At 37.7% G+C, this 14,120-nt stretch overlaps 1 protein-coding gene across 1 annotated transcript in view; it reads right to left on the bottom strand.

Annotated features, from left to right (window-relative positions):
- Window positions 1–7,275: 7,275 nt before the first annotated feature.
- The window catches only part of CUL3 (cullin 3), a 58,524-nt gene continuing 51,679 nt past the window's right edge, over window positions 7,276–14,120 (bottom strand). Inside the window, exons 13-16 of the mRNA XM_007425576.4 lie at window positions 12,981–13,115; window positions 11,477–11,663; window positions 8,694–8,839; window positions 7,276–7,742 (exon numbers count right to left, since the gene is read on the bottom strand). Of these exons, the coding sequence (XP_007425638.1) occupies window positions 7,611–7,742; window positions 8,694–8,839; window positions 11,477–11,663; window positions 12,981–13,115 (600 nt within the window). The 3' untranslated portion in view covers window positions 7,276–7,610. The remainder of the gene's footprint in view (window positions 7,743–8,693; window positions 8,840–11,476; window positions 11,664–12,980; window positions 13,116–14,120) is intronic.

Here is a 14,120-nt window from a genome sequence, read left to right as displayed (position 1 = left end):
TGAAGTTCTCAGAACAAGTAGTGTGTGAACTCTATAAAACAATAGAGTAATGTAAAATGCCTAAACAGAATGATTTCTGTTCACATGCAGTCTCTCAAAGACCCGAGGCAATTCATCTGAGACAGCAATGAAAACTAAAGAGGGTGTGAGTAAAGTCGAGTCTGCCAGGGGAGGAAATCTTAAAGATAAAAGATTCTGACGATGCAGCAGCTTTGGCCCAGTCCTCACCGGCCTCCCTGCAGGAGGCAGAGACACTGGGAGTAGCATAGCATAGCATAGCATAGCATAGCATAGCATAGCATAGCATAGCATAGCATAGCATAGCATAGCAAAACAGAAGATGGAGATCCCTACTTCAGTTTTCTGCATGCCAGGCTTAGCCTCTGAGTGGGGTCTAAATCAGGCCTGCACAACATGCAGCCCCCAAGCAGCCTTGGGTTGCCCGCCAACACTTTTAGAAGTCAGTAAATTTGCTGCTTCTGCTGCTGCTGTCTCCAGGCCTCCCCTTGGCTACCCACCAAACAGCTGATTGGTGCACAAGGTATTCCTTTGAGCCCCCAATGATTTTTAATTTATCAGTGTGGCTCTTTCCTCTCTACAAGTTGTGCAGGCCTGGTCTAAACCTTCCAAGCCTAGGGCTGCATTTAGCTTTTGAATGGGGTGCAAGTAGTCCAATTAGTGGATAGGCCAACACATTTCATTTAGATCTAATAACTTGGGGAGGTCTCTCAAGCCATACCCAAGACTTTCAGGGGCTACATATGATCCTGAGACCTCAGATTGTGCGCCTGCCTTAGAACAATCCATGTTAAGACTAAGCTTTCTCATTTGTAAGAGCTGTATTGCCATCTATACTGCAGAGTTCTTGCTTTTCCTTCTCACATTTGATTGGTCCCTTACAGTTTCTCATCTATACATAATTTCCACCAATGTGTTTGAAATATTTTTTTATAAAAGTTCTATCAGTAGTAGATATTTCTGATATGGCAACCATTTGATATTATCAAAGCTCTGAGCCATGACCGTGCATGTGTAAACTTGTCCAAAAAGAATTTATTTGCCAGTTTTTAGATTTTATTTCTCTCTCTCTCTCTCTCTCTCTTTACACACACACACACACACACAGAAAACAGTTTTGTAATAAGACCTACCATATGTCTCTACTTTCAGTATTTGTTTTAGTTTACATAAAGTTGTAAAAAAGGGATATAACCATATGCAGTGCAATAAAATATGTTGAACTGCAGTTAAGAAAACATTTATACTGAAGCGCAAAGTGCAGGCACTTTAAAAAAGAGCAATAACATGCATGACAGATTACTGAGTACATGCAAAATTATATATTACCTCATATTGAGCAGTATGTAGCATAAACTGTGTAAGCAGATGATTTAGTAATTTGTTTAAATGGCTGAGTTTAGCATTTGAGGGATACATTTACCCTCAAGTGCAAAACTCTGGGATATTTTTTTCTTCCATCCATAGGCCCATGACAATACATAGTACTAAAATGACAGTATCTCATTTAATGTACATTTAATGTAATATGACCCAACTTTATAATAATGTCGGATTATGTGGAAATTCAAGGGCCAAAGCCTCCTAAAATGTCTGAGGGTTTGGATGGTAGAGATACATGCTATCATCTGAGAAGTAATAGCCTTATACCTTGTTTCTAGAATTTCTGGAATTACTTAGCTGGCCTTGACTACATTCACATCATATGCTTCCTTATGGTTAAACTAATGATGGTTTACTGAAATATCCCACTTTTCTACATACAAGTCATCCATAACTTATTCAAACTAGCTGGGTTCATACTACATGCTAGGCTAAAATGTGGTTAGCTAGTTGTGGTTTTCTGTGGTGTTGTAGGAGATAGGATGTTGGGTTAGCTAAATTAGTGGCTTTCAGTATTTCATATCCTAAAGTACAGCAGTTAATTACTCTGCATTCAACCAGTATAAACAAAAACAAAACAATAAACTTTTTTCTGAGAATATATACATGTTCTCAGATGATTTGTTATCAGTTATAGTCAGTTTGAGAACATAAACAAAGTAATAATATGTTAATTTTATTATTATAGCTTAAAATGAAAGCTAATTAGGACTGAAGCACTATTTGCCACTGGAGGAGCAATGTTCCTTTAAACCCAAATAATCTCTCTCATACACACAAACACACGCAAACACAAATGAGAACTAAGTAGTTTAAAATGTTTAATTTTGCCTCCTGAATCCAAAACTTTCAGAACACACTCCAGTCCTGGACTGCAGAAAATCCAAGTCACACTCAGTTTCTTTACTCTCAAAACACCCTAAAATTGACTGCTTCGCCCTTTTCTAAGATCCACTTAGATTACTTCTATACACTAACATACTACTGGTTGAAAAGTACTAAGTTAGAACTAACCTTTTATATTGACTCTTTCCTTTTACGGTGCTATTGACTAAAAGCAATTTGCACACACTTTGGCTTTTCATGAATGAATCTCCTTGACTTTATGGACAAAGTACTAGAGGAAATTATGAGAAGGCACATTTGTGCCAATTTGTCCTCCTGAATATGTGCCATCAGGTTGTTATTGACTCATGGATGGATGGATGGATGGATGGATGGATGGATGGATGGATGGATGGATGGATAGAGACAGACAGACAGACAGACAGACAGACAGACAGACAGTTTTCTCCATGATGATCTGTCCCTAAGCTGGTCTTTCAGGTCTTCCAATGGTGCACTCATCGCTACTGTAACTAAGTCCATCCATCTTGCTGCTGGTCATCCTCATCTTCTCTTTCCACCTTTCCTTGCATTAGAGCCTTCTCCAGACAGTTAGATCTTCACAGAACGTGTCCATAGTAGGATAATTTGAGCCTGGTCATTTGTGCCTCGAGTGAGAACTCTGCGTTGATTTCTTTGATGAAACATTTACTTTCTTAGTTGTCTATGGTATTCTCAGGAGTCTTCTCCAACATCCACGTTCAAAAGCGTCAATGCTCTTCCTATCCTGTTTCTTCAAAGTCCAGCTTTGTCCTCCTGGTTGGTCCATTCTTCCCCAGATGAATTATTCACTAAAATAAGGTTCTCCTAAAATATGGCATGTATATGTGGCACTGGAAGATGTAAACCAGAAGAAATAACTCCAGTTTTTCTCTTGAGTCACTGCCGATTCCCTTCATTAACCAAAGGAAGCCTTCATTTTCACAAAGTATCAAGTCTAGAGTCACTGCCGATTCCCTTCATTAACCAAAGGAAGCCTTCATTTTCACAAAGTATCAAGATCCAGTGCAAGGATTTTTAGTTATTGTCTTTAACAAACTATACATAAATTATGTAATTCTTTCTCATAGAAGTTTGTTTCTTACATTCATAATTATGTGGTGCTTTTCAAAGCAATGTTAAAAATAAAATAACTCAGAAAAGAAAGTACTGTAAGTATCAGAAGCAATTTGATACGTTCCACAAGCTGTTTTCCTGTCCGCTGTGAAAATAGGCTTGCTTGATGGAAATATATTTTACTTTCAGCTGTAAAAATTTGATGTATTTATTCTCCAGGCAAAGCTGGCATCCTTCAGAGGTGTGAGATCAGTTCTTGGAATTTTTGTTGTATGCTGCCCAGAGTCACCTGTGGTGAGATGGGCGGCTATATCAATTTCATAATCCATAGTGGTGTAATAATCTGGAAGTTGTAGTACCAAGAGATGTCAATGGTATCAACTGGCAAAGGGTAGACTTGAGAATAGGACTTTGCAGTCTTTGAAAATGGTTTGAAAAACAGGTTTTGTGGAAGCATAACTCTGTTAAAACATTTCCCCCCCAAGCTTTTGAATGAATTGATAAATGTTGAGTTTATGAATCAACTTGTTAAAGCAGCAAAATCTTTTTCAGATTTAGAAGCGTGGGGGGAAAAAACTAAACATCCCACCTCCACCTGCTTTAATGAGTAACAGAAAAGTAGTGGCATTCACACAAGGTCCAAAGCACTGCCTCCGAATTGTATTTAAAGTATGGAGGGCCGTTGGATAATAAATCTTCAAATCCTATGTCCACTTCTTTAGGAATGTATTTTACTGATGCATTAGAACTTACCTTTGTATAGAGCTGTACTGTTTAAACAGTTGATTAAAGTTCAGATTAGATTAAAACATGGAAATTTCAGTATATTTAGGAAAACTATAGGAAAGTATTTTTTTTTTTTAGTTATTATTTCACCTCTTGTTGAAAAAGGTAGACTGATAGGGGGATGTCTATTACTTGGTTTAAATTTCTCCTTCAGAACAACTTTATTCTTAAGCAAATCTGTGTGTTTGTGTGCACGTATATCCAAATTAACAGGCCAATTATATTTAACCAAGTCACTTGGAGGGTTCAGGTTGGGAAAGGCTCCTTAAAAGCAGAGTAAGGTAGTCTGGTATTCTGACTACTGCTAGATTAAAAATCTCATCATTACTGATCACTTACCCTTAATAATAGCTAGCAAGCAGAGTTGTTTTCTAGGAGTGCTTAATTTAATGATGATTAAATTACAAGAATCCAAAGTGATTAGCAATTCATGTCAGGTTCAACCTCGAATAGCAACAGGATCTCAGATAGATACTCTTTTCCATCTAGCAACCTTGGCTGCTGTAAAACTAAAGCTAGGCAGGATCTGATCTCTTTACTATTTGGATGGGTGACCACTAGAAGCCCCAGGCCTGAACTGGGAAGCAAAAATGGATATCCCCATCCAGGAAGAAGGGAATGGGTAACCACTTTCATATTGTGACCTAGAAAAATACATAGGTGTGTCCACATGGTCACCAGGTTTCAGGAAGTCTTTACTTTTATATTTAAAATATCTAGGGTATCAAATTCTAAAACTGCCATATATAGAGTCCAAACATCTTCTGAAAATTCACATTTTTGCTTGATCATTCTTCTCTGTATATGAACTCTATGACAAATGGGGAAGTTTCCACTTCGTTACATAATAAAGCTGTGTTGAATGAAGACTATAGAAATGCCTTACATTATTTATCAAATAAATCGATTTCCATCATCAAGTTATAGTGGCATTTTGTCATAATATTGTGATAAGACAAATTATTCTATGGTTTATGTGGCCTTTACTAAGTGTCAAGCAGCCTTATATAGAAATTGCAGTGTACAAATGCTTGGTGTTAACTGGTATCCAACAGGTGGTTGGATGTGACTTCTATCGAGCAAAATAATCTTTATGTAAATGATGAATTTCAGTTAAAGCCTGAGACATAATTCATATATTTAGGAGTTAAAACATAAATGTGCCTACTAGCTATATCTTGGCATTAAAATATATACAGATAGTTCTCAGTTAATAATGGGAATTGGGACTGGGAACTCTGTTGCTAAGTGACGTGGTCGTAAAGCATGATGTCACGTGACCACAGCAATTTATGACGGCAGTTCTGGCAGTTCCAGTTGTGATTGGTAGGTGTGACATCACATGACCACCATTTGCAACCTCCTGCCAGTTTCCCCACTGACTTTATGGGAAGCCAGCAGTGAAGGTCGCAAATGGCAATCATGTGATCATGGGATGCTGTGACTGTCATAATTGCAAGCCGGTTGCCAAGTGCCCAAATCATGATCATGTGACCGTGGGAATGCTGCATTGGCCACAACTTTGAGGACTGGCTGTAAGTCTCCTTGTTCAGCAGTGTCATAACTTCAAATGGTTGAATGAATGGTTGTTAACCTAGAATTACCTGTACATGTTTTTTTAAAAAAATAAAATAATGTTCTGAAACAATGATGCAATATCACAAAAAGGAATTAAGTGCATCTTAACTGGTCTAATTAATGTTATTAACATTAGCAGCCCCAACCGCAAGACCACTGCCTGTATTTGTTAAAGCATTTCATATTGCAGACAAGAACTCAATAACTCAAAAAGGCTGAATGATCCCCATACCAGAAAAAAATAAGGAAAAACAAAAACAGAAACCCTCTAGACAGTGAAATGTCAGGGGAAAGCATTCATTACTAAGCTCAACCCTACAATGCAGTACCAGGTTCACCACCCTTATCTGCTTAAGCAGGCTGTAAGTATTCATTGCTCTACTGAAAAAGTATCTGCTATATAGACGTATAAACAAACAACACATGAAAAGCTCAATCAAAACTTCAGCTTTACAGGTCAAAATATAATTCCCCCCACAGTTTCCCTTGCCTGTACCTGCTATACATTTTTTTTAAAAATCTTATTCTGTTACACCCAAATACTATTTTTTGAACTTAAGCTAAAATTAAATTGAACAGCAGCACTTCAGTATTTGCGCACAAAAGACAGAACGTTTGTGAATTAATTGCTGTAAAAATAGGTTATAAAGTATAGGAACTATATAAAATTTCATTTGGTGTCAGATTATACAGTAAAAGGCTATTGCAATTTTTAAAAAATCAAGTCTTAAAAGCATTGGGAGCAGTCAAACTTCATCTTTACCCACCTTGAGAAGGAGAAAGTACTTGTTGCAAGAATTGGAGATTTAATAAGATCAAAGTAACAATATTTATTGCATTTTAAGATTGCATTTTAAAACAGTAAATTAATAGTGCACAATGGCTTCACTTGAACCTTCTGAAAAGTGAGAAATCAAAAAGCCATAAAATCCCCTTCTACCTCATGAACAGAGCATAGGTTAATGTGCTTCTCCAAGGGGCAGTATTTAGTTTAATAAATTGCCATCCCTGTGCTCTAATACATTTGAATTAGTGCTCTGTGTACACTAAATCCATTTATTTTAAATTTGTTTTGTCTACATTGAGTGAAATAAAAACATCGCTCTGTACAATCCACTATGAGCAGTGAATACAACAGCAAAAAGTATCATACAATTTATACACACTAATGTTTTCCCATTTCTCCTATAAAGAAACCAGAACAAACCTAATTAGTATGCAACTTAATTTGGAAGATCTCAAATGACAAAAGGGAAGGCCAAATATTACAGCCCATAATTGTGCCGAAAACAAGGTTCTTGTTTATATTAACTGGAATATGAATGATGCAGGTGGAGAGGAAAACCATGCTAAAATTATATTATCAGGTTTTTATAAATTTACCAAATAGTAAATTAATCATGGTTCTTTAAAGAAATGTCCAAAGCAGAGCAGTATTTCTGGAAATTCAATCTTACCATCTGTGTTTTTCTTGTAACCCAACGTATACAATGCACAAAGTGCTAAGCAACACTACAGAAAACACATTTACATCAACACTGAAGATTAGGGGAAATGAAATTCCAACAATTTTATTTTTTTAATGAGCTGTATTTTCTAAATTTGTTTTTATTTTTTTCCTGTTTTCATACAGTATTGAAAACAAAAACGCGGCACATTCACATTTTCCCGAGGAAACTGTAAGGATGATCTCTACAGGGATAAATGCTGAGAAGCTTGAAGCTCAATCATTTTGATGTTGAAAAACTTTCTGAAGGAGTAAAGGCTTGATCTGACTGGTCTAGAACATGTATTGTAATTTAATAGAAGATATGGTCGTCTTAATATTTAATGATTTTTAAAAGAACTTCCCAGTTCATGCGAAGAGTATAGTCCAAGAATAAATCATAGTTGTGGAACACATTTTATGCTACGTAAGTGTATACTTTGCGGTCCTCAGGTGTTCGTGCCAAATATTCTCGCTCAATAAGTCCTTCAATACGCTTTTTAATAACAACCGGACTGGGTAGGAATCGTGCCTTCAGTTGTTGAGTTACCTGGAAAAGAAGGTAAAAGTATTTTAATATTATTTATACTAGCACGGAAGGAGGCCTGGATACTGGCTTTGTGTGAAAAGCAAGAAACGCAGGATGCTTTCTTGATTATTGATGTTTTTATACATTTCATAAAAACTAATTCTGTATCCTGGGGTCCTTTGGTAAACATCACTGACTATAAACATGTAAATGGCAGCTGGAGCTAAGAGTGTCTCTAAGCAGGTGGAAGCACTGAGCTTGGAAGCTAATCAGGAATGGATATGGCTAGTACTTGGATACCAGGGCAGTAAATTAAAGTCAAAAAAATCCCAAAATATGGGGATGGCAAACAACCTCAGCACTGTTGTCAAAAATATTGCATGACTCCAGTAAGTAAGTAAGCAAGCATACAGTGAAGCTTACTTGAGGTATATTTACTTTTTTTCCCTTCCATCTCAGCTGCAACTGTCTAGGAAAAGCAAGCTTGCTTTCATTTAAATATGCTATGTTACATTGATTAGACCAACTATAATACACCATATGGAAGCTAGTGTTTCCACGGCCAATTCAAGGTGCTGGTCTTGAGAATGAAGTGGTTTGGGTCTAGATAATTTCCTTCCAGAGAAAAGGTGGCATATTAAATATAGTGTAAGTTTTTTAAAACAAGGATCACTAGTCTTGGTGGTATGAACTACTTTTAAGGTTATTATTAAGATTATAAGCTTGGCTAGTACTAGAGAGTATCCTAGAAAAAGAATCATCCAATTCAACAGAAGCCCTTCCTGAGGGGTATGTGCCTAACTCCATTTGTGAGTACTTGTACTTTTAAAGGACTGTAAAAACATAATTGGCTTTTAACTGAAAAGTTTTCATGCTTCTTGCTACTGTGAAATTTTAATTTCAATTTTTTTAAAGTTTAGGAACTTTTAAAAAATATTTTAATTTTAATATTTCATTAATTAATTAAATTACCTCGGCTACTAGCACATTATGTTGCATCTTCTTTCTAGATTTCATTATCCGCACTATAGCAGCCTCTATCTCATGCTTTCTGTCATCATCTACTTTCTGTCTTGTTTCTTTTCTTTCTGGGTCCGATTCTCCTTGTTTGGCAGCAACTGAAAGAACAGGAAATAGACTTCCACAGTTAAAATAAAGGTATTACTTTTAAAAATAGTAATCTTTTGACTCTTTGAAAAAACAGCCAAGTCAATGTGATCCAGTAGTAATAATTAAACCTGTTTCATTTTCAATCCTTAAAACAAGGATGAGGATCTTGTGGCCTTCCCAGCTGTAACTCCTAGCATCTTTAATTGATTATGCATCCAACAGATGTTGGGAGTTATTTGGCAACATCTGGAAGGAAAGAGATACCTTGCTCCTCTTTTGAAACAAGACTGATGCTTCTCATGAAGCTGTAATATAAAGTATAGCCAAATATTTTAGTGAGAGACATTTTGCCCAAGTCTCCCATCCGTTGGACAAAATAACCCAGATTTGCTCGCAGTTGGACTCCGGTCTTCTTGCTGGTCCAGAAGAGATGCCTGGGGTGGAGTTTTGGCCGGTTATCAGGGAACAGTTTGAATTTGTTGAATCTGAGGAAGTGGACAGGGTCCTTACGATTGTGAGCTCAGCCACTTGCTCTTTTAGAACCATCCGCCTCCTGGCTTGTGAAAGTGGCCTGGGGGGTGTCCTGTGAGAAGGTTCTAATGGTGGTTAATCCTTCCTTGAGTGAGGGAGTTATTCCTTTATCTCTTAAAGAGGCCTTGGTTCGCCCTTTCTCAAGAAGCCATCGCTAGACCTCACTATACTGGACAATTTTTGTCCAGTATCTAGCCCCCCCGTTTTGGGAAAGGTGGTTGAGAAGATGGTTGTGCAACAGTAGATTATCTGGATCCTTTTTAGTCAGGATTCAGACCTGGGTATGGGGCAGAATTGGCATTTTGGGTGATCTCTGGCATGGGCAATATGGGGGTTGTTCATCCATCCTTGCCCTACCTGACCTCCTGGCAGCTTTTGATACCATTGACCATGGTATCCTTCTGGATTGGCTCAGAGGATTGGGGGGGTGTGGCACAGTGTTGTGCTGGTCCGCCTCCTTTCTTCAGGGTTGATTCCAATCAGTGATGATTGGGGAGGAGAGATCCCACCCTTGGCCCTTGTTATGTGGGGTGCCATGGGGTTCGGTGCTCTCCCCTCTCCTATTTAAGATATCCTCATGTTATGTTAAATAGGAGCTCATCTGTTGCCATGGGGTGAAGTATCCTCAGTACACTGATGGTGCCCAATTATACATATCTGCCCCAGGCGAATTAAGTGATGCTGTGAATGCCTTATCCTGGGGCCTGGATGCTTTGAGGGCCTGGATGGGGAACAACAGGCTTCAGCTGAACCCTGGTAAGATTGAGTGGCTCTGGTTTTGGGGCCTACTGACTCTAGGACTATGCCATCCTTGGTTGCACTGCCCCAGACAGACCCAGTGTGCAATCTGGGGGTCCTCCTAGATTCGACTCCTGCTCAAAGAGCAGCTAGGAGGGCCTTTGCCAGGTGCACCTGTTCCTGGATTGGGAGGCTCTGCTCAGTCACTCATGCCCTAGTAACCTCCAAATTGGACTACTGTAATGCGCTCTACATGGGGCTGCCCTTGAAGGGTATCTGGAAGCTTCAGCTGCTAAAAAATGCAGTGGCATGGGCAGTTACGTGTGCTCCTAGGTCAGCACATGTTACACCTCTGCTCAGGGTCCAATTCAAGATGCTGGTTTTAACCTTTACAGCCCTTTATGACATGGAACCAGGTTATTTGAGGGACAGCCTCTTCCTGATTATATCAGCCTGCCCCATTAGATCCGGAAAAGAGGGCATGATACAGATACCATCTGCCAGGGACTTATAACTGGTAGGTCCCAGCGGCAGGCCTTCTCTGCCATGGTGCCCACCTTATGGAACATTCTCCCCCCCAATATTAGGTTACCTCCATCCCTCCTGATGTTCTGGAAGTCCTTCAAGACCTGGTTATGTCACCAGGCCTGGGTGTCCCAGGGAAGTGGAGATATGTATCGATGGTTCCACTACTGAGGTGGATATATTTAGTCTCTTTCTGCCTGGGGTGTGTACTTTTAAAATTTTAATTAACTGCTATATTTAATGTTGACTTTTTATACCTTTTAAATTTTTGTTTTTATGTATATATTGTTTTTTATTTGATTGTTGTACGCTGCTCAAAATCACTTCCTGTGAGATGGGTGGCTACATAAATTTGATAAATAAATATACAGAGAAAAATAGACAAAAGACTGAGCTCTGAGGGAAACCCTCAGAGAGAGAAAGATTGAAGAAGAGTTTGAAAGAACAATTAGACAGAGAATTACATTAGTACAGAATCACTGAGAGCTAACTGATAAATAACAGTCAAACAGGACTGGATCCAGAAATATGAGAATGAAAACCTTTAGATTTGGCAGTTTCAGTGGAATGTATAGGAGAGACTGGGTATCAAAAAAAGAGAAAGATAAAACAATGGCAGTAAGCAGTACACCCCAAAAGTCTGGAAGCAAATTCTAGAAAGGAGACAGGTGGTAAATTAGAATGGGAAATAAACTAAGAGTTTTTTTCTCCTTTTTTTGAAGGGACAGTAGCATATTTGAAATCAGTGGACGAGAAGCTGGAGGGGAGGAGCTGTGGTAAAGGGAGTGAGAGAGAGCAACTGGCAATCAATAAATAATGAAATTGACAGCTAAGAGTAAAAGTGAACATACCTGTTTGAATCTTGACTCTGTGCAGTTTGGATGTGAATTGATCATTCACTGTAAATATATGTCCATTTTCTATTTCTTTTGATTTTGGCTCCTTTGTGAGAACCCGTTGTGTTGGTTTTCCACATGCAAGGGACTGCAGTGCTCGTACAAGCTCTCTTTCAGGAATATCTGTCTCTTGTTGTATCTCCTGAATTAAATTGAAGAAAAGATTTTATACATAGCAAGGAAAATTAAAAAAGAGCCCTTGGGGACAACAGCTCAGTCTCCTGACCTTCTGAAGGCCACAGAAGAGAATCTGATTGTACAGTGATGTCACCAAAAGAGCATTACTGAAATTTTTCAGCCTGTTTTTGGCATTTTTAAGGGGTCTAGTAGTGGGAGTGAAGAGAAGCCTCCAGGAAGCATGGAGTGAAGAGTGCAAACTGAAATAGTTTGCTCTTCAGAGGTTTCTTATTCCCATTCCCACTGCTATTGAAAAAACACATAACCCCACTCCAAATTGGGCATTTAGTGGCTGAATTTATGTGGTGTGATCTTCAGATATTGGGGGGAACAAATAAGATGTTGGGGAGTTGTATGCCGCCTGCAGGTTGCCCATCCTGTACAATAGCATGGTATACTCTGTAACACAGATAATGAATAGTCAATAATTCTGCCTCATTGTGTTGCCTGTTACCACTTCAAAAAGTAGGGTGCTAGAAACACACCCAGATATCCATTTTTTCTCAAAGTAAAGATTTTTTAAATAAAAATGTGAAAGTGCATTCAAAAACACAATTCTGAATTTCAAGTTCAAAATGTCTAAGTCCAGAAAAAGCTCTTTTCACTTGCTGAATAATTGGCAATTATTCTTAGCAAGATTCTTCACAAAATACTTTAAATACCAAACTAGGACAATATAATTAAATATTTACCGGACAAAATCAACTTTGATTTAAAATGTAATTTAAAAAGAAGTTTTAACTAAATTGCCAATCCACTAAGTATTCACTTTTAAGATTGCTTTGTTCTTTAATTTCACACTGAATTTCAATACCACATGTGGTGACATTTAAATGGAATAACCTAAATGTTACTACCATGCCACCCACATTTCATACCTTATTACATGGCAAACAAAAGTGAGCATTATGGAAAAAATATGCAACATCAAAATGATAATGTTGCAACTAAATACCTTAATTAAAAATAATGGGGGGGGGATTGCAGCACATCAATTTAATCTACAATGGTGTAAAATAATTTGAAGATTGTTTTCTAAACAAAAGAATGAAAAGCATAACAAATGTGGCATATTCAGACTTTAATTAACAAGTGAAGTTATTCCTGAATGAGGTTTAGTAAGATTAATCATTATTCCATGTATTAACATTGTATATCACGCACAGGAATTTCCTACACAATTGCTCAAAGATATGAATAATCCCCTTTTCTCATATAATTTGGGAAGATAAAAGCATTTCAAAAGATAGCTGAAAGTGTACAGCTAACAAAGGCTTCATACCTCGAAAGTGTATTTTTCTCTGTTGTTAAAAAGCATGAGTATTGTCATCTGGAAAGTGGAGACTTGCAATATGTGCTTCCGTGTGTTAGAACCAGTTACTTGGGCACCTCCTACACCAACTTCTGAACCATCTTCCTGTTTTAATTGTAAAAAATCAAAAGTCATTCTAGGAACATTTTAATTTACTTAGTGATTAAGTATTTAGTGTACTTACTAAAAAGCGTAAATTGTTACGTACTTTTCATTTAAAGGTATTTATCTTTGTTTTCTTGTCACGGATTTAAATTATTTTGCATTTAATGGTTGGCCTATTTTTTTTAACAAGCTATTGGAAGATCCAAGTTACCAGTGTATCTTTTCAAAAAAACTTTGAAACTGTAGCTGAAAGCATGAAATGCAAAAACATCTGTATATTAAGCCAAACCATAGTTTGTTGAACAAAGAATGTAATCTGTGGAACAAGCAAAGCAAAAAACTCTTATTTGTTTTTTGTCTTAGCTATTGATGTCTTGCATGTCTCTGGATGGTTTAGAGAGAATAGCAGAGAAAAACAAACCACAAAGAAGCTAGGAAGCCACAAATGAACCATATGCACATCACAGTGTTGCAATCAGTAAGTTCCCAATAGGTCATAATTTCAAACTGTGGCTTGTTACTCTAAAGCAAACTAGAAGTATACAGTTTACAGCTGTGACCTGCATGTGGCCTCTGAAATGCTATTTATGGATCCTGGAACCCTGTGAAATCACACTATGAAAATTAGGTGGCCAATGATAAAAAAGATTTAAAAATAAAGTCAGACTAGAAGGGCATGTCAAGCCTGGGAAAAGTAACACATCTAAAATTATGAAACTACCTTATACACTGATGGGCATAGGCACCCAAAATAAACAAACATATAGTACAATCCTTGGCCACTGAAAGACTGTCCTGTACCAAGAAATAAAACATACCATGGCTTATTACAATGTCTGAATTAAAAAGCTCTAAACAGAAGAATTCCCTAATGGGGCATCTTCCAGCTATACTGTATTAGAATTTCCAGAATACCTTGCAATATAGTGGGCAATTGCAGCATGATACATCTGGAGACATTGAACTTGGGGAAGGCTGCTATTCCATAAAGGCACCATGATGGGA

This window comes from Python bivittatus, unplaced genomic scaffold (assembly GCF_059951505.1).
Source record: "Python bivittatus isolate LINGU-HERP-01145 unplaced genomic scaffold, Pbiv_v1 ctg000980_np1212, whole genome shotgun sequence".
NCBI classification, from domain to species: domain Eukaryota; kingdom Metazoa; phylum Chordata; class Lepidosauria; order Squamata; family Pythonidae; genus Python; species Python bivittatus.
Note: the sequence above shows the minus strand (reverse complement) of the source record. Positions and strands in the feature narration are given on the sequence as shown.